General features: G+C 36.7%; 1 protein-coding gene across 8 annotated transcripts in view; it reads left to right on the forward strand.

The window, feature by feature from the left end:
• Positions 1-21054, forward strand: part of ZFAND4 (zinc finger AN1-type containing 4) — an 87330-nt gene that overhangs the window by 33603 nt on the left and 32673 nt on the right. For 6 of the 8 annotated variants that reach the window (XM_082718722.1, XM_082718721.1, XM_082718727.1 and 3 more), the window contains 2 exons: positions 16342-16417; positions 18968-19035. In XM_082718722.1, the coding sequence (XP_082574848.1) occupies positions 16342-16417; positions 18968-19035 (144 nt within the window). The remainder of the gene's footprint in view (positions 1-16341; positions 16418-18967; positions 19036-21054) is intronic. The other 2 variants (XM_082718728.1, XM_082718726.1) reach the window with 1 other exon arrangement.

Genomic DNA, 21054 nt, shown 5'->3' on the forward strand with positions numbered 1-21054 from the left:
TACTGCATCTGTATCTTTGGGGTAAATACCCAGTAGTGCCATTGCAGGGGCATAGGGAAGCTCTATTTTTAATTTCTTGAGGAATCTCCACACTTTTCTCCAAAGTGGCTGTACCAACTTGCATTCCACCAACAGTGTAAGAGGGTTTCTCCACATTCTCTCCAACACATGTTGTTTCCTGTTTTGCTTATTTTGGCCATTCTAACTGGTAAGATGGTATCTCAATGTGTGTGTGGTTTTTTTTTAAAGATTTATTTGTTTGACTGAGAGAGATCACAAGTAGACAGAGAGGCAGGCAGAGAGAGAGAGAAGCACGCTCCCTGTTGAGCAGAGAGCCTAATGTGAGACTCGATCCCAGGACCCTGAGATCATGACCTGAGCCGAAGGCAGCGGCTTAACCCACTGAGCCACCCAGGCGCCCCTCTCAATGTGGTTTTAATTTGAATCTCCCTGATGGCTAGTGATGATGAACATTTTTTCATGTGTCTAATAGCCATTTGTATGTCTTCATTGGAGAAAAGTCTGTTTATATCTTCTGCCCATTTTTTTATATGATTGTCTGTTTTGTGTGTGTTGAGTTTGAGGAGTTCTTTATAGGTCCTGGATATCAATCTTTTGTCTGTACTGTCATTTGCAAATATCTTCTCCCATTCCATGGGTTGCCTCTTTGTTTTTTTGACTGTTTCCTTTGCTGTGCAGAAGCTTTTCATCTTGAAGTCAAAAATTCATCTTTGCTTTGGTTTCCTTTGAATTTAGAGACATATCTTGAAAGAAGTTGCTGTGGCTGATAACAAAGAGGTTACTGCTTATGTTCTTCTCTAGGGTTCTGATGGATTCCTGTCTCACGTTGAGGTCTTTTATCCATTTGAGTTTATCTTTGTGTATGGAGTAAGAGAATGGTTGAGTTAAATTCTTCTACATATAGCTGTCCAGTTTTCCCAGCACCATTTTTTTAAAATTTTTTATTTTTCATAAACATATATTTTTATCCCCAGGGGTACAGGTCTGTGAATCGCCAGGTTTACACACTTCACAGCACTCACCAAAGCACATACCCTCCCCAATATCCATAACCCACCCCCCTTCTCCCACCCCTCCCCCAGCAACCCTCAGTTTGTTTTGTGAGATTAAGAATCACTATGGTTTGTCTCCCTCCCAATCCCATCTTGTTTCATGGATTCTTCTCCTACCCACTTAAGCCCCCATGTTGCATCACCACTTCCTCATATCAGGGAGACCATATGATAGTTGTCTTTCTCCGCTTGACTTATTTCGCTAAGCATGATACGCTCTAGTTTCATCCATGTTGTTGCAAATGGCAAGATTTCATTTCTTTTGATGACCAGCACCATTTATTGAAGAGACTTTTCCACTGTGTATCTTTTCCTGTTTTGTCAAAGATTATTTGACCATAGAGTTGAGGGTCCGTATCTGGGCTCTCTACTCTGTTCCACTGGTCTATGTGTCTGTTTTTATGCCAGTACCATGCTGTCTTGGTGATCGAGATATCTAATAGTAAGAATGAAGAATTATGGGTGCCTGGGTGGCTCAGTGGGTTAAGCCGCTGCCTTCGGCTCAGGTCATGATCTCGGGGTCCTGGGATTGAGTCCAATATTGGGCTCTCTGCTCAGCAGGCGGCCTGCTTCCCTTCCTCTCTCTCTGCCTCTCTGCCTACTTATGATCTCTCTCTGTCAAATAAATAAATAAAATCTTTAAAAAAAAAAAGAATGAAGAATTATAATTGTAGGCAGACTTTCTTGAAAGCAGCTAGGACAAAGAAGCTCCTTAGGTACAGAGGAAAGCCATCAGAATGATGTCAGACCTGTCCACAGAGACCTGGCAAGCCAGAAAAGGCTGGCAAGATATATTCAGGGCACTAAATGAGAAGAACATGCAGCCAAGAATACTTTATCCAGCAAGACTGACATTCAAAATGGATGGAGAGATAAAGAGTTTCTAAGACCGGCAAGGCTTAAAAGACTATGCAACCACCAAGCTGACACTGCAGGAAATATTAAGGGGGGTTCTACAAAAGAGGAAAAATTGTAAGAATAGCATTGAACAGAAATATAGAGACAATCTACAGAAAGACAGACTTAAAAGGTAACATGATGTCAATAAAAACGTATCTATCAATAATCCCTCTCAATGTGAATGGCCTAAATGTGCCCATAAAATGACACAGGGTTGCAGATATGATAAAATGACAGGACCCATCCATATGTTGTCTACAAGAGACCCATTTTGAACCTAAAGATACACCCAGACTGCAATTGAAGGAATGGAGAAGCATCTTTTATGCCAGTGGGCCTCAAAAGGCCGGGATAGTGGTTCTCATATCAGATAAATTATATTTTAAACTAAAGACTGTAGTCAGAGATACAGAAGGACACTACATAATTCTTCAAGGGACAATCCACCAAGATGATCTTACAATTGTAAATATCTATGCCCCCAATATGGGAGCAGCCAATTACATAAGAAAACTGTTAATCAAGATAAAGAGTCATATTGATATGAATACATTAATAGTAGGAGATCTTAACACGCCTCTCTCAGAAATAGATCATCGAAGCAGAAAATCAATAAAGAAACAAGAGCATTGAATGACGCATTGGACCAGATGGACCTCATAGATATATACAGAAAATTCCACCCTAAAACAACAGAATACTCATTCTTCTCAAGTGCACATGGAACCTTCTCAGGAATAGACCACGTACTGGGTCACAAATCAGGACTCAACTGATACCAAAAGACTGAGATTATTTCCTGCATATTCTCAGATCACAATGCTTTGAAACTGGAGCTCGGTCACAAGGAAAAGTTCGGAAGGAACTCAAACACCTGGAAGCTAAAGACCACCTTGCTTAAGAATGCTTGGATCAACCAGGACATCAAAGAAGAACTGAAACAATTCATGGAAACCAATGAGAATGAAGACACTTCGGTCCAAAACCTATGGGATACAGCAAAGGCGGTCCTAAGGGGGAAATACATAGCTATCCAAGCCTCCCTCAAAAAAATTGAAAAATCCAGAATACACCAGCTGTCTCTACACCTTAAAGAGCTGGAGAATCAACAACAAATCAATCCAACTCCACACATAAGAAGGGAGATAATCAAGATTAGAGCAGAGATCAATGAGGTAGAAACCAGAGATATAGTAGAATGTATCAGTGAAACTAGAAACTGGTTTTTTGAAAGAATCGATAAGATCGATAAACCATTGGCCACACTAATACAAAAGAAAAGAGATAAAGCCCAAATTAATAAAATTATGAATGAAAAGGGAGAGATCACAACTAACACCAAGGAAGTAGAACCAATCATCAGAAGTTATTATCAGCAGTTATATGCCAATAAGCTAAGCAACCTAGATGAAATGGATTCATTCCTGGAAAACCATAAACTCCCAAAATTGAACCATGAAGAAATTGACAACCTGAATAGACCGATATCTAGTAATGAGATTGAAGCAATGATCAAAAACCTCCCCAAAACAAGAGCCCAGGACCTGATGGATTCCTTGGGGGATTCTACCAAACTTTCATAGAAGAGATAACACCTATTCTCCTGAAGCTGTTTCAGAAAATTGAAGCAGAAGGAAAACTTCCAGACTCTTTGATCTTTTCTATTGCTTTTTTAGTCTTTATTTCATTTATTTCTGCCTGGATCTTTGTTATTTTGTTCCTTCTACAAACTTTAGGTTTAGTTTGTTCTTTTTTTCATTGTTCCTTGAGTTGTAAAGTTGGATTATTTGGACTCTTTCTTGTGTCTTAATGTAATTGTTTATAGCTGTGAATGCCTCTCTTAGAACTACTTCTGCTTCATCTCTTAAGTTTTGGTATGTTGTATTTCCATTTTCATTTGTCTCCAGGTATTTTTCAATTTCCTTCTTTGATTTCTTCTTTGACCCATTATTTATTCAACAGCATGTTGTTTAATCTTCATGCATTTGTGAATTTTATAGTTTTCTTTTTGTAATTGATATCTAGTTTTATAACATTATGGTTGGAAAAGAGACTTGATATGATTTCAGTCTTCTTCAGTTTATTAAGACTTGCTTTGTGACCTGACATATGACCTATCTTGGAGTATGTTCATTTGTGCTTGAGAAGAGTATGCACCCTGCTATTTTTGGATGGAATGTTCTGTAAATGTTTGTTAAAACCAACCAGTAAATCATTGAACATTATATCAAAAACTAATGATGTACTATACCTTGGCTAATTGAATTTAAATTAAAAAAAAATCCAGCTGGTGTAACAGTTAATTTAAATCTAATGTTTGTTTATAGATTTTCTATCTTGATGATCTATTGGTGAAAGTGGGATATTGAAGTACCCTACTATATTATATTGCTGTCTGTTGATATTTGTTTTATATATTTAGGTGCATAGATATTTATAAATAAAATATCCTCTGTGGGATATTATAGCCACCCACCTTTATCATTCTATAATTACATTTTTTGTCTTTATTTTTATAGTCCTTTTCTTGAAATTCATATTGTCTGATACAGTTGCTCCAGATTTTCTTTTGGTTTCTTTTGACATGGAATGCATTTTTCAATCCCTTTCTGGTGTGTTCTTAAAGCTGAAGTGAGTCTTCTAAGCAGAATATAGTTAGGTCTTATGATTATTATCATTGGCCCATTTAGGTACACTCTCTTTGCTTGGAGAATTTAGTCCATTTACATTTTATGTAATTATTGTTATGGTATGGGCATTATTTCCATTTATATTAATTGTTTACTTACTGTTCTGTAATTCTTTTGTTTCCCTTTTCTTTTGCCCTTTTGTGATTTGATGATTTTCTGTAGTGGTATGCTTAGATTTTTTTCTGTTTATCTTTTGCATATCTACTATAGTTTTTTGCTTTGTGGTTAAAACCTGGAAGCTTACATAAAACATCTTGTGTTTATACAGTTTATTTTAAGCTCATAAAAACTTAATTTTAAATGCACTCTAAAGCTCTGCATTATTCTTCCTCCTCCTATGTTTTACATTTTGGTGTCATAATTTATCTTGTATTCATTAACAAATTCTTGTAGTTACAGTTGTTTTTACTACTTTTGTCCTATGACTTTCACACTTGATTTATGAGTGATTAGCCCACCACCATTGCATTAGATTACTCTGAATTTAACCATTACTTTTAACAGTGAGATTTATACTTTCAGGTGTATTCAGTTACTAGTTATAGTATTCTTTCATTTCAGTTTAAAGAAGTCCCTTTGACATTTCTCATAATTCTTGTCTGTTGTTGCTGAACTCCTTCAGCTTTTACTTTTTTTGGAAAACTTTATCTTATCTGTAATTCTGAAAGACAGCTTTGGTAGATAGAGTATTCTTAGTTGGCAGGTTTGTTGTTGTTGTTGTTGTTGTTGTTTTTTCCCTTTCAGCACTTTGAATATGTTGTAACACTTTCTTGTGACCTGGAGATTTTTTTGCTGGAAAGTCTTCCTATAGTTTTATGGTGGTTTCCTTGTTCTTAAGAATTTTTTCTAGGGCACCTGGGTGGCTCAGTGGGTTAAAGCCTCTGCCTTCAGCTCGGGTCATAATCTTAGTGTCCTGGGATTGATTCCCACAAAGGCCTCTCTGCTCGGCGGGGAGCCTGCTTCCTCCTCTCTCTCTGCCTGCCTTTCTACTTGTGATCTTTGTCAAATAAATAAATAAACTCTAAAAAAAGAGAAGTTGTTTTTCTCTTGCCGCGTTACTTTTCTAAATGCTCTCCTTGTCTTTAACTTAAAACAGTTAAATTATAATGTGTCTTGATGTGGGTCTCCATAGATTCATCTAAGTTTTATGTCTGTTTTTCTGTACTTTCACCTTCTGGGACCTCTATAATGCAAATATTGGTCTTAATATTGTTCCATAAGCCCATTAATCTTTTCCCTTTTTTTCTCTTTGCTCCTCTGATTAGATGAATTACACTGTTTGCTGATTTTTTCTTTTCAGTTTGCTGGTCTTTTCTTTTGCTTCATCTAGTTGGCTGATTCCCCCTATATTGAATTTTTCAATTGAGTTATTTTATTCTTTAGCTCTTGATTTATCTGATGCTTTTGTACATTTTCTGTCTCTTTGTTGAAATTCTCATGTTGCTCATGCATTGTTCTCCTGACTTTGGCAAATATCTTTACAACCATTATTTTGAACTTGTTATTAGGTATCATTTCATTAAGGTCTTTTTCTGAGTTTTTATCTTGCTCTTTTGTTTGGAATGTATTTGCCTCTTCCTTCACTTTTCTTGACTCTCTGTGTTGGTTTCTATGCTTTAGATAAAACAGCCACTTCTCCCAGTCTTGATGTAGTGGTCTCATGTAGGAGATAAACCTTATCATTCAACCCTGCCGTAGTTCTTCATTGTGTCTCAGACCTTTGTGATTGTCCAAACAGTCTGTTCTTTGTGGCTTGCAGTAGTTGAGGATTTGCCAAGACTGTGGGTGTCCCAAAGGGGAAGATCTCAGCATGTAGATGCAGGCTGTTTGGAAGCTGGACCCTTAGGCTACAGCTTTTCAAGTATTCAGATTTACTTCTTTTAGGGAAAGACTCGTAGATGGGTGTTTCCATCTGCCTCTTCTGCACTGTACTGTAGTTATCCAGTTAAGAATTATTTCTATGTTATTTTCTTTAAAGAAAAAAGTTTATTTATTTATATTAGAGACAGAGAGAGAGATAGAGTGCATAAGCGGTGAGAGGGGCAGAGAGGGAGGGAGAGAAAGAATCTCAGACTCCCTGCTGAACTCGGAGCCTGATTGGGACTTGGTCCCAGAACCCTAAGATCATGACCTGAGCCAAAACCAAGAGTCAGATGCTCAACAAACTGAGCCACCCATCTGCTGCAAGAATTGTTTCTCTGTTTTTCATCACCCACAAAAACCAGAGTGACAAGTATGTGTGTAAGCTTCTTTCTGGAGGTAAGAGAGGCCTGGAGCAATGCAGAGAGAGAAAGTACAAAGATGGCACCTGTTGGTTTCCTTGGTTTCTGGAGACTATTTTAGTTAACCCCTTGATGTGTGTTAAATTAGAAGCATACCTCTCAGGGTCCAGCTTAAGAAAACATATCTCTTTCACAGAAAGTCTGGGCATTTCTGTTTGCTGCTTCTATGTTGGGCCTGAGGTGGTGGTTAGCCCACCTCAGATAGAGTCTACATTAATCCTTTAAGAACTGTCTCAGCCTTGTCAGTCTCATGTTTCAAAAAGCAACATATTTTGAGGTCCTGTCTGGTGGAGATGCCCAGTGCAAGATCTAAACTCTTTGATCCTTAAGGAGAAGTTAGGAATTGTGAGTTTCCTCTTAGTTGCATGTTGTTGTACCAGAGATGGGGTTTATGGTGAGGTTGTTCCTCAGCCTGTCCAACCTATTTAAATATGGTTTTTTTTTTTTTCTTGTTCGTTTGATGCTCAGCTAGTTTCTGAATTTCTTTCAGAGGGAATTGTTCCTTATGCATCTAATAGATTTGGTGTGTTCTTTAGGGGAGTTGAGCCTCCTTATATGACCATCTTGAACCAGAACCAAAAGTGAACTTCTCTGTTAATGTGGGTCAGCAAGTGGGACTGCCACAGGTCATGAAATACAAAGATCTGGAAAAGTCATGAGAAACTGTGGTAATTTTCAAGAAGCCACTGCCTAATCCAAAGCCCAGTGGGCATTGTCTTTCTTATTGTTCACTGTTATATTTCAGCTCAGAGAATAATGTCTGATATAGAATAGGCATTCAGATATTTGAAGAATGAATGAGTGAAGGCAATCCAGAGTGATGCTTAATATTTCTTAACTGTATCTAATTGAAATGTGATCTTCTGGTGTAGATTATTTTCCTGTTTATGAAATTAAAATATGCAGTCCTTTATATGTTTATACCACTCCCTTCTCTAGTTCATTCTCACAATCTTTTTTCTACTATTTTTTGCTTTTTCTGAAATGACTGCATTCCCTACAGTTTTCAAATTTACTTTCAAGATCTTTGTTTTAAAGTTTGCACGCTATATGTATACTTATAACATAATGTAACCTTAAGAATTAAAGTTGTAATTCTTAGTATTGAATAGATGTACACATTCAGTATTGACAAGAAATTGGAAATAGAAATAATTTTAACTGCATTGATTTTTTTCCACTTAAAAATAAGTTTTTTTAAAAATTTATTTATTTGATAGAGATCACGAGTAGGCAGAGGCAGTCAGAGAGAGAGGAGGAAGCAGGCTCCCCGCTGAGCAGAGAACCTGATGTGAGGCTCTATCCCAAGACCCTGGGATCATGACCTGAGCCAAAGGCAGTGGCTTTAACCCACTGAGCCAGCGAGGCACCCCCAAAAAATAAGTTGTTTTTTTTTAATTAATATATTTTGTTAGAGCAATTTAGAGTTTCCAAATACAACCACTCCTCTCCTACCTCTCCCATTATCAACATTCCACACCAGAGTAGTGCATTTGTTACAGTTGATGAACCTACACTGACACATCATTTTCCACCCAAAGCATGTAGTTTATATTAGAATTCACTCTTGCATGTTTACATTCTTTGGGTTTTCACAAATGTGTAATAATGTGTGTTCACCATTCCATTATCAGATAGAATCATTTCAGTGCCCTAAAAGTCCTTAGTGCTCTGCCTATTTATTCTTTCCTCCCCTTTCATTCATAATTTTATTAATTTGGGTCCTTTCTTTTTTCTTTTTGCTAAGTCTGGCCAGGGGTTTATCAATCTTATTAATTCTTTCAGAGAACCAGCTCCTAGTTTCGTTGATCTGTTCTACTGTTCTTTTGGTTCCTATTTCATTGATTTCTTCTCTTATCCTTATTTTTTCCCTTCTGCTGGGTTTTATATGCTGTTCTTTCTGCAGGTCCTTTAGGTGGAGGCTTAGGTTGTGTATTTGAGACCTTCCATGTTTCTTGAGAAAGGTTTTTAAATCTATATACTTTCCTCTCAGGACCACCTTTGCTGCATCCCAAAAACAGTTGTGTTTTCATTTTCATTTGTTTCCATGAATTTTTTCAATTCTTCTTTAATTTCCTAGTTGAGACATTTATTTTTTAATTTTTTTAATTTTTATTTTTTCCATTCATTCTTTAGTAGGATGTTCTTTAGCCTCCATGTATTTGAGTTCTTTCCAACCTTCCTCTTGTGGTTGAGTTCTAGTTTCAAAGCATTGTGGTCTGAAAATATGCAGGGAATGATCCCAGTCTTTTGGTACTTGTTGAGACCTGATTTGTGACCCAGGATATGATCTGTTCTGGAGACTGTTCCATGTGCACTAGAGAAGAATGTGCATTCTGTTGCTTTGGGATGGAATATTCTGAATATATCTGTGATGTGCATCTGGTCTAGTGTGTCATTTAAAGCCTTTTTGTACTTGTTGATCTTTTGCTTAGCTGATCTGTCCATTTCAGTGAGGGGAGTGTTAAAGTCCTCTAGTATTATTGTATTATTGTCGATGTGTTTCTTTGATTTTATTAGTAATTGGTTTATACAGTTGGCTGCTCCCATGTTAGGGGCATAGATTTTTAAAATTGTTAGATCTTCTTGTTGGACAGACCCTTTCAGTATGATATAGTGTCCTTCCTCCTCTCTTATTATAGGCTTTGGTTTAAAATCAATTAGTCTGATATAAGGATTGCCACCCTGGCTTCCTTTTGATGTCCATTAGTATGGTAAATGGTTTTCTACCCCCCCAGTTTAAATCTGGAGGTGTCTTTGGGTCTAAAATGAGTTTCTTTCAGACAGCATATCGATGGGTCTTTTTTTTGTCCATTCTGATATCCTGTGTGTTTTGATTGGAGCATTTAGTCCATTTACATTCACGGTAACTATTGAAAGATACGAATTTAGTTCCATTTTATTACCTGTAAGGTGACTGTTACTGTATGTTGTCTCTGTTCCTTTCTGTTCTGTTACTTTTAGGCTCTCTCTTTGCTTAGAGGACCCCTTTCAATATTTCCTCTAGGGCTGGTTTGGTGTTTGCCAATTCTTTTAGTTTTTGTTTGTCCTGGAAACTTTTTATCTCTCTATTTTCAGTGACAGCCTAGCTGGATATAGTATTCTTGGCTGAATTTTTTTCTCGTTTAGTGCTCCGAATATATCCTGCCAGTCTTTTCTGCCCTGACAGGTCTCTGTGGATAAGTCTGCTGCCAGTCTAAGATTTCTGCCATTGTATGTTACAGACTTCTTGTTCCAAGCTTCTTTCAGGATTTTCTCTGTGTCACTAAGACTAGTAAGTTTTACTAATAAGACGATGGGATTTTGACCTATTTTTATTGTTTTTGAGGGGAGTTTTTATGTGCCTCCTGAGTTTTGAAGCTTGTTTCCTTCCCCAAATTAGGGAAGTTCTCTGCTATAATTTGCTTCAGTATACCTTCTGCCCATCTCTCTTTCTTCTTCTGGGATTCTGATTATTCTAATATCATTCTGTCTTATGGTATGATTTATCTCTTGAATTCTCCGCTCGTGATCCAGATAGTTGTTTATCTTTTCCTCAGCTTCTTCATTCTCTGTCATTTGTCTTCTGTATCACTTATTCTCTCTTCTGCCTCATTTTTCCTAGCAGTAAGAGCCTCCATTTTTTATTGCACCTCATTAATATATTGTTTTAAATTTCAACTTGGTTAGATTTTAGTTTTTATTTCTCCAGAAAGGGATTCTCTAGTATCTTCTATGCTTTTTTCAAGCCTGGATAGCATCTTTATAATCATCATTCTGAACTCTGGTTCTTACTATATCTGTATTGATTGGATCTCCAGTAGTCGGTACTGCCTCTTGTTCTTTTTTTGAGGTGAATTTTTCTGCCTTTAATCCAGAGAAGAATATTTTATTCAGAGACGAGTAGATGAATGAGAGAACAAAATGTTAAAAGGGTAACATTGACCCTAGAAAAATATACACTAACCAAATCAGAAGAGACCCGAAACCAGGGGGAGAAGAAGGGAAAAAAATTATTTAGCTGGTGAAGAGAACAGAGCCACACACTTGATATGGGGTATATTTTGGTCTGTTAGACAAAACTGCCTCCCAAAATTTTAAAGAAAGAAAAACTTCTATATATATATATAAAAATAAGGGTAAACACAATGATGGGATGGAATATGACTATAAAGATGAAAATTTTAAAAAGATTTTAAAAAAGGAATTGAGGTGATAAGTTGTTGGGGAACAAAAAGGGAAGGAATGTCATCAGGTTGGGGAGTAGAACAAAGCCATATGGTGGATTTAGGGTGTATTTTGGTCTGTTACAAGAGTCTGCATCCCAAAATTTTAAGGAAAGAAAAACTTATATGTATAAGAAAAATAAGGTTATACAGAATGAAGGGATAGACTATAAGTATAAAAATGAAAATTAAAAATAATTTTTTTGAAGGGGCGGGTGGTGGGAGGTCGGGGTACCAGGTGGTGGGTATTACAGAGGGCACAGATTGCATGGAGCACTGGGTGTCGTGCAAAAATAATGAATACCGTTATGCTGAAAATAAACAATAAATTTTAAAAAAAGGTATTGATAAGATAAGATAGTTAAAATTGGTTAAAATAGGAAAATGGAAACATTTAAAAAGATAGAAGAAAAAAAAATAAGGAAAATTTAAGAGATTTAGCTTTGAAAGACTAAAGAATCATGGGGAAAAAGCCATAAATTTTATGTGTTGTATTCCCGCAGGACTGGTGGTTTGCAGTTCTCATTGTTAAACTTGGTCTTGGCTGGATGTTCTTGCTGATCTTCTAGGGGAGTGGCCTGTTACTAAAATGTCTTTGCAGGAGGCGGATTTGCACTGCCCTTGCCAGGGACCAGGCTAAGCAATCTGCTTGCATTTGCTTTTAGTAGCTTTTCTTCCCTGAATGCTTTCTGTACAGCGTTGGAGTACAATAATGAAAATGGCGGCTCCCTAATCTCCAGCCCTGGAGGAGTGGAGAGCTCAGGGCCTCCCTCTTCAGTGAGCCCTCAGAGAAGAGCAGTCAATCCTGTCTCCCTGGCATCCGACTGCACTCCAAGCTCACCTGGCCTGTGACCGAGCATTTCTGTCTCTGGCACACTGTCCCTTTTGGAGTCTCCAAACCCAGCAGATTCGGTATACCTTTTATTTCCTTTGAGTCTTCAAGCCCAGCAGATTCCTGCAGTGTGCTCCCATGCTGCTCCTTCTGGTGGAGTAAGTGGGGGTGTTCTCCCCAGATCTGCTACTTGTGGGGTCCCTGCTCAAAGAATAGTTGCATGACTGTGCCTCAGATCATGATTTAAGGTAACTCTGAACTGAAAGCCCCTTTCTCAGCTTTGTCTTTGCAGCTGGCTTCCCTGCTCTGATACCTGGGAGCTCTGCCATACTAAGACACCACTGGTCTTTTTGTGGCCCTGCAGGTCCTGAGACCACACTGTCCCATTGAGGGCTCCAGCCCCACTTAGCCTCTGGAGCGAGGTCCCTCAATGGAACAGACTTCTTTTTTTTTTTTTTTTTAAAGATTTTAAACACAAGCAGGGTGGGTGGAGAGAGAGAAGAAGACTTCCTCCTCAGCAGGGATCCCAGTGTGGGGCACAATCCCAGGGCACTGGGATCATGACCTGAGCCAAACGCAGATGCTTAACGACTGAGACACCCAGGCGCCCCATGAAGCCCATGGAGCAGACTTCTAAAAGTTCCAATTTTGTGTTCTCTGCTGCTTGCCAGGAGCCAGCCCCTCCCCCCTGGGTGTATCTTCCCATATATCACCTCAGATTCATTTCTCTGCACATCCTGTCTTCCAGAATGTGGTCGCTTTTCTATTCATAGAGTTGCTGCTATTCTTCTCTTCAATCTCCTGTTGAGTTTGTAGGTGTTTAAAATGGTTTGATAACTATGTAGCTGAATTTCTGGGACCAGACAAAATTTAGGTCTCTTACTTCTCTGCCATCTTGCTCCTCCCCCTCTGCATATAGATCTTATACATATTTTGTTAGATTTATACCTGTTTTCATTAGGTGCTAATGTAGATGGTAATCTACATATATATTTTTAAGATATAGGTATTTTTTAAAATTTATTTTTTATTTATTTTCAGCATAACAATATTAATTATTTTTGCACCACACCAATATATTATAAATTTCAAATTCTACTTGGTAATTACTGGTATATAAAAAAGTGATTAACTTTAGTATATTAAGCTTGTGTCCTATAATTTTGCTATAATTGCTTATTAGTTCTAATAGTTTTTGTTATTGTTTCTTTTAGATTTTCTGCACAATCATGACATCTGCAAAGATGGTTTTATTTCTTCCTTATCAGTATACCTTTTATTTCCTTTTATTATTTTTAGCTAATCCTGGCATTAGCTAGGACTTCCAGTACAGTATTCAAAAGCATTAGTAAGAAGGGGTCATCCTTGCCTTTTCCACAGTCTTAGTGGGAAAACTTTAAATTTTAAGCCATTACATATATAGGGTTTTTGTCAAGTTGGATTTCCCCTCTATTTCTAGTTTGCTGAGGATTTTTATCATGGATGACTTTTGGATTTGCTTTTTCTCCATTTATTCATATAATCATGGGATTTTTCTTCTTCAGCCCTTTGAGGTGATGGACTACATTGGTTTTTGAATGATCAACAAGGCTTGCATAATTCATTTTTATACACTGTTGAATTTCATTTGCTAATATTTTGTTGTTTTTTGTCATCTATGTTCATGAGAGATATTGGTCTGTAGTTTTCTTGTAATGTCTTCATCTGGTTTTGGTATTGGGGTAATGTTGGCCTCATAGAATGAATTAGGATGTATCCAATCTGCCTCTGGAATCCGTTGTAGAGAATTGGATAATTTCTTTCTTAAATATCTGGTAGAATTCACCAGTGAAACAATCTGGCCTCAGTGCTTTTTGTTCAAGGTCATTACTTACTGACTCCATTTATGTTTAATAGATAAAGGAATATTCACATTATCTCTTTTTTGTGTGTTTTGTGTGGGAAGAATTGGCCCTTTTCATCTAGATCATCAAATTTGTGAGCATGGAGTTGTTCATGTTTTTCATTATTCTCAAGCTCATATATACTTTCCTTAGCTGTGTCCAGTCTACTGATGAGCCCATTAAAAGCATTATTCCTTTCTGTTATGGTGTTCTTGATCTCTCCAGCATTTCCTTTTCTTTCTTAGAATTTCCATCTCTCTGCTTCCATTGCCCAACTAATCTTGCTTGCTATCTCCTTTACCTGTTAGAGCTTTTAGCAAAATAATCATAGTTATTTTAACATTTCCAGTCTGATAACTGGAGTTGGCCTGTGGGAGCTTCACATCAAATCCGCCTACTCTGTGTGTCAGTCTGTCAGTATTCAGTTTTATTTATTCATTTTTTTAAAGAAGGGAAGTGAGAGGGACAGAGGGAGAGAGAGAGAATCTCAACTAGTCTCCATGCTCAGCATGGAGCCCCATACAGGGCCCCATCTCACAACCCTGAGAGCATGACCTGAACTGAAATCAAGAATTGGATGCTTATTTGGCAGAGCCACCTACATGCTCCTCAGTACTTCATTCAGTTTTATTATCTGTGAAGTGAACATAATATTGATGCACACTTCACAAGATTGTGGTTGCAGTTAAAGTATGATAGTAGAAGTCAAGCACTTTTAACAGTGCTTGGCTTATAATAATGCAGACTAGCATACATACCACTGTTATTTTTGTTTTTTAAAGATTTCATTTATTTATAAGAAGGAAAGAGAGTGTAAGCATCAGGAGGAGCAGAGGGAGAGGGACAAGCAGACTCTATGCTGAGCACAGAGCCAGATGAGGGGCTTGATCTCAGGTCCCTGAGATGATGACCTAAGCTAAAATCAAGAGGCAGATGCTTAACTGGCTGAGCCATCCAGAGGCCCCACCACTGTTATTATTCTAGTCAAGTTTTAGTATCATAAGAAAAAGTAATTTGAGAAGACAGTATATGAGATATTCAAAAAAGATTTTCATCAGTATCAGTATCCATTAAATGTCCTGTTGAGTAGAAAATACTCTCTGACTAGTATAGTCCAAATATTCTTTGGGAAGTCTAATGTGTACTTTGCAAAAAAAAAAAAAAAAAAAAACCAAGTGAAAAAGGTTAATTATGCTAGTGTATGGAATCTTTTTAATATTTCTTTAACATCACAGAAATACAAATAAACTCTCTTATAGACTATAATTTCCAGTATTGAAAATTATAACAGTTTTTTTTCAAATATTGAATTATTCTATAATTAGTGTTCAGACTCTACAAAAGAACATGTTAAAGTACAGTCACATACAAATGCTAAGGTGGAAGAATTTTCTAGTACATTAATGTTTATTTTGGAAATTAATTTTCTGCCCTTTTCAAGATTAATGACTTCCATTCAGAAGCATTATGAAAGATGACATGTTAATCACTAAATAATGTTACTTGAGAACACATTTTAGGAATACACCTCCCCAAAAGGACAGTAAACTAAATTAAATGTTCTATATTTTTAAGCTTAGATATAATTGAAATACTAGTTAAACTTAGATGTAATTGACATACTAGTTTCAGATGTACAACATAATGATTCAAAATTTGTATTTATTGATAAGTGATCAGGATAATGAATCTTGTTAACATCCATCACCATACATAGTTATAAAATTTTTTTCTTGTGATGGAAACTTTTAAGATCTAGTCTCATAGCACCTTTCAGGTATACAATATTATTAACTATAGTCCCATGTTATACTTTATTTTATGTATTTTATGACCTAATTATCTTATAGTGAGAGTTTTATATATTTTTTAATAAAGATTTTATTTATTTATTTATTTGACAGAGATCACAAGTAGGCGGAGAGGCAGGTAGAGAGAATCGGGTAACAGGCTTCTCACTGAGCAGAAGGCCCAAGGACCCTAGGATCATGACCTGAACTGAAGGCAGAGGCCTTAACCCACTGAGCCACCCAGGCGCCCCAAGAGAATTTTGTATATTTTAACAACCTTAACCCATTTCATCTCCATTGCTGCTTACAATATACTTTTAACAAACTGCATATAACTGAATGAAGACTGTACTTTGTAGCATTGAGAACAGTCTTATAGACCTTAAATCTTAAATGCTTCAGGGCTGATTTCATGATACTTATCCTTTAAAGTGCTCCCTAATGTTATACTTGGCTTCAAGAATAGAGAGTTACTAAAACACTGTTCTAAAGTTAGTGGACTGGATTCCATCTACTTTTAACCATAGCTTTTATCTGTGATTCTGTCCGTTTTAGCTAAGCACTTAGCATTCAGTTTAGAAGTATGTTTATCATTAGTAGTAGTCCTTTAATAGAAGAGCTTTGTATCATACTCTTTTGAAGATTCTATTGAATTTATAACCATATTTTTATAACCTTCCCCTAAGGTATTCCCATCTGTCAGCAGCACTTAATTTGGAATAACATGGAACTTGAAGATGATTATTGCTTGAATGATTACAAGTGAGTGTAATTACATATTAGCTGTTTTATAGATGCTCAGTATTACAGCTCTATGTATCAGTGTTTTTCTTGGGAAATCCTTGTATCATGTCTCTTCTGAATAGTTGTGACCCTTAGATTTAAGTGTAAATCCTGCACCTTAAGATATGTTGGCTCAGTACGCCAACTACCTGATCCTTTCCTTTGATTATTTGTTTTATCTTTTCATTATTCACACCAAGTTATATATATCCTTTTTAGATCCCTCTCTTTTGACTTGCCTTGTGCTCTTTTCTTTTGATATTGGCCCATTCCCACTTGACTACTTTCCTTTTTTTTTTTTTTTTTTTTCATTTTTATAAAAGAATTGGGTAAGAATAAAAATCCTAGGAAAGAGCACAGGCAGTAATTTTTCTGACATTAGCTGTGGCAACATTTTTCTAAGGTATGTCTCGTGAGGCAGGGGAAATAAAAGCTAAAATAAACTCTTGGGACTACACCAAAACAAAAAGCTTCTGCACAGTGAAGGAAATAATCAATGAAACTAAAAGCAACTTACTGAATGGGAGATGTTTGCAAATGACATATCCAATAGAGTTAGTATCCAAAATATATAAAAACCTTCACAACTCAGCACACCAAAACCTAATGATTCAATTAAAGAATAGGTATTTCTCCAAAGACGATATCCAGATGGCCAACAGACTTAGGAAAAAATGCTCAGTATCACTCATTATCAGGGAAATGCAAATCAAAACTATAGTGAGATGTCACCTTACACCCGTTAGAATGGCTAAAATTAATAACAAAGAGACAGTGGGTTTTGGTGAGGATGTGGAAAGAAAAGGAATCCTCCTGCACTGTTGGTGGGAATGCATATTGGTACAGCCACTGTGGAAGACAGTTTGGAGGGTCTTCAAAAAATTAAAAATAGAACTACCCTACAACCCAATAATTGCACTACTGGGTATTTATCCAAGAAATACAAAAACACTAATTCAAAGGGATACATGTGCCCCTATATTTATAGTGGCATTATCTACAATAGCCATATTATGGAAGCACCCCAAGTGTCCATTGGTAGATGAATGGATAAAGAAGATGTGCTATATATACAATGGAATATTATCCAGCCATAAAAGAATGAAATCTTGCCATTTACAATGACATGGATGGAGCTAGAGAGTATACTCCTAAGTGAAATAAGTCAGAGCAAAACAAGAACCATATAGTTTCACTAATATGTGGAATTTGAGGACCAAAAAAATGAGCAGAAGAAAAAAGAGAAAAACCAAGAAATGGACTCTTAACTATAGAGTACAAATTGATGGTTAATCAGAGAGGAGTTGGGCCGGGGGGATAGGCGAATTAGGTGGAGGGGATTCAGAGGACACTTATCATGATGAGCACTGAGTAATCAGTAGAATTGTTGAATCATTATATTGTCACCTGAAACTAATATAACACTGTTGACTATACTGGAATTAGAATTAAAAATAATAAAACAAAACATAAAGCACACTTGATAAAGACAAAAAAAGAGTATTGGATAAGAGAGTTTTGCTCTTCACCAAGTCCTTCATTTTTCATCAAGCCCTCCTTCTATTACTAAGTGACACTGTATATGCACCAGTGATTGTAGATATATTATTTGACTTTTGTCTTTCTTTCTCCCTTCTTTCATGCACTTCTTCACTCTTTTTTCCTTTATTAAATTATTTTTTATTAGCATGTAATGTATTATTTGCCCTGGGGTATAGGTCTATGAACCAATAGGCTTACACATTTCATAGCACTCACCACAGCCCATACCCTCCACAATGTTCATAACCCCACCATCCTATCCCTACCCCCCACCACTCCCCAGCAGCCCTTAGTTTGTTTTGTGAGATTTAGAGTCTCTCTTGGTTTGTCTCCCTCCTGATCCCATCTTGCTTCATTTTTTTCCTTCCCTTCCCCCTACAGCCCCCTGCCCTGCCTCTCAAATTCCTCATATCACAGTGATCATGATTGATTTCACTCAGCCTAATACCCTCTAGTTCCATCAGCGTCATTGCAAATGGCAAGATTTCATTTCTTTTGATGGCTGCGTAGAATTCCATTCCACATCTTCTTCATCCATTTATCTGTTGATGGACATCTAGGTTCTTTCCATAGTTTTCTTCACTCTTAAGAACAGAAGAGTCAGAGGCGATGTGAAATATCTGGAAGAGCACTGGGATTTGGGAGCGCTTGTAGATATTGTAGATTTGCTGTTTTTCTATTTTCTCTTATACTAAATAGATCTGTTTTCTAACACTTTGGGTCTTGGAAAACTTCTTACGGCCTCTTTTTCTTTATATGTGAAATGAAGATGCTAAACTGAGGTGTCATGTCATGTTTAGCTTATGAGAACATACTTTTTCATTACTTATACAAGTAATTAAGTTAACATTTTATATTTATGCATATTGCTGTATCTTTTTTATATTATAGAGAGTGAGTATGATGCCTGATACACTAGTACTTAATTATGTCTATGTCTAACACCAAATGTGCTTTGATAACGATAGTTTGTTTTTCTGTTAACAGCATATCAGAAGGTTGTACCTTGAAGCTGGTATTGGCTATGCGTGGTGGACCTATAAATACTAGAAGAGGTAAGCATTAATTAGAATCATGTACATTAAAGCAGTTTGACAATAATAATTTTCAAGTGGGTTGGTATTTTTATAGTCTCGGGTTTTAATCAGGTTCTCTTTCTGCTATTAGGTCTTAGAACAGCATTTGTTTTTCTAAGCATTGTTCTGTAAAGCATATATGTGCAGAAGAACCTCAGGTTTCAGAAAAATTTCCTGATTCAATCCAGGGATATTTAAAAATAAACGTCACCAGGAGAGGGAAAGGAAATGAATAGTATTGTGTGAATATGTTGTTATCATTGTATAAGTTCATACCAATTTGTTGCTTTTTTTCTTTTTTTTTACCCACTGAGTCTTCACCTCTGGATGTAATGATTTTTACAGAAAATTCTAAAGTTGCCTGTTAGCCAATTCTAAAGTTGCCTGTTAGCCTGGTTTGTGATGCATTTGGGTTTATAGATATTGCAGCCCTGTTGAATCCTTTTTCAGAATGTGGGTGGTGGACATTAAGGAGGGGATGTAATGTAATGAGCACAGTGTATTATATAAGACTGATGAATCACTGACCTCTACCTCTGAAACTAATAATACATTATTTGTTAATTAATTGAATTTTAATTTTAAAAGTATACATCTATTTAAAAAAAAAGAAAAGGAACATGGAAAAAAAAAAAGACCTCACCATATGTTCCATATTAAAATTACAGCCCTATAAATAGGGAAAAACAAGGCAGTCCCTGGAGGTCTTTCATTCATTTAACAAATTTATTTTATGTATCTACTAGATGTTCAATGCTGTGTTCCATGGAAGAAAAAGTTTCTGCTTACTGACAGTGCCCACAATAAAGATGTAAAGATTCAATGTCATATCAGGCAGTTGCAGGTGCTGTGGAGGAAATAAGGGAGTTGGGACAGTGTCTGTGAAAGTAGGATTCTAGGAGGATGATTGTGGAAGGGCCTTCGAAGAGATGATGTGAGCAGAGACTTGATTAACAAGAGAGCTCTAAGCATTGGAAAAACTGGGAGTGTTTGCATGGGTTCCTGATTCACATGAATCCCCACAAAGAAGAGGGACCCTTAGACTGCTCAGAGAAGTCTTGCTCCTGTGGGCCTCATTTGGGGAAGGGTGTCATATTTTAATTATTGATTCCGCCCTGCTTTATTTCTTCCACAAGTCAAATTTTATCTCTGTGTTTTGTAATTTATTGAATCATCTTCTTTAAAAGCTTGCTGTTGTCTCCATGTATCATTGAAAATTTGGGAAGATTAAAAATGATACCCAGATCTACAACTTTTTCACGCTGTATTTGAGAAACCATACTTTTTGGCTATTTAGTCTTTTTTTCCCCCCCAAGATTTTGTTTATTTATTTGACAGAGAGGGAACACAAGCAGTGGGAGAGGAAGAAGCAGGCTTCCTGCTGAGCAGGGAGCCCAATGTGGGACTCAATCCCAGGACCCTGGGATCGTGACCTGAGCTAAAGGCAGTTGCTTAATGACTGAGCCACCCAGGCGCCCCTTTTGGCTTACTTGAAAGTTATGGTTTAGAAAATACCATGAGTTCAGTAATACTTAGTTTTAAAAATATCAAACAGCATAGAAAATCCTTTCTAAAACTAAATTTTATCTTATAGTACATATACAGTGTGTTATACCTGGTGAAATCAGACTGGTTTTTCTGTTATGATAAGGTGTGTGCATATACCACATAGGTGGTGCACGTACTCAATCCCAGAGCCTCATTATATAGGACACACCATGTTGATTTAGGTAAAGCCTTTGCGCGGCTTTAGTAGTGGCAGCAACATAGATTTTATTTCTTTTTAAGGTAATGTGGAACGTGTAACATTATCTAAAAAATGGCAAGAACTTATTTTAAGCATGTCTTTTAATATTTGCACATTTTGTGCCTATGAAAGAGTTGGTCAAAACATCCAAATATTTTTACAAAATAAGCTAAATCTTACTATATTTCTACTTTTTCTCTTTTAGTGATGGTGGTATTGGATTAGCATTTGGGGACATCTTTAATGTTTCT

This window comes from Mustela nivalis (genome assembly GCF_964662115.1).
Source record: "Mustela nivalis genome assembly, chromosome: 2".
In the NCBI taxonomy this organism is placed as follows: domain Eukaryota; kingdom Metazoa; phylum Chordata; class Mammalia; order Carnivora; family Mustelidae; genus Mustela; species Mustela nivalis.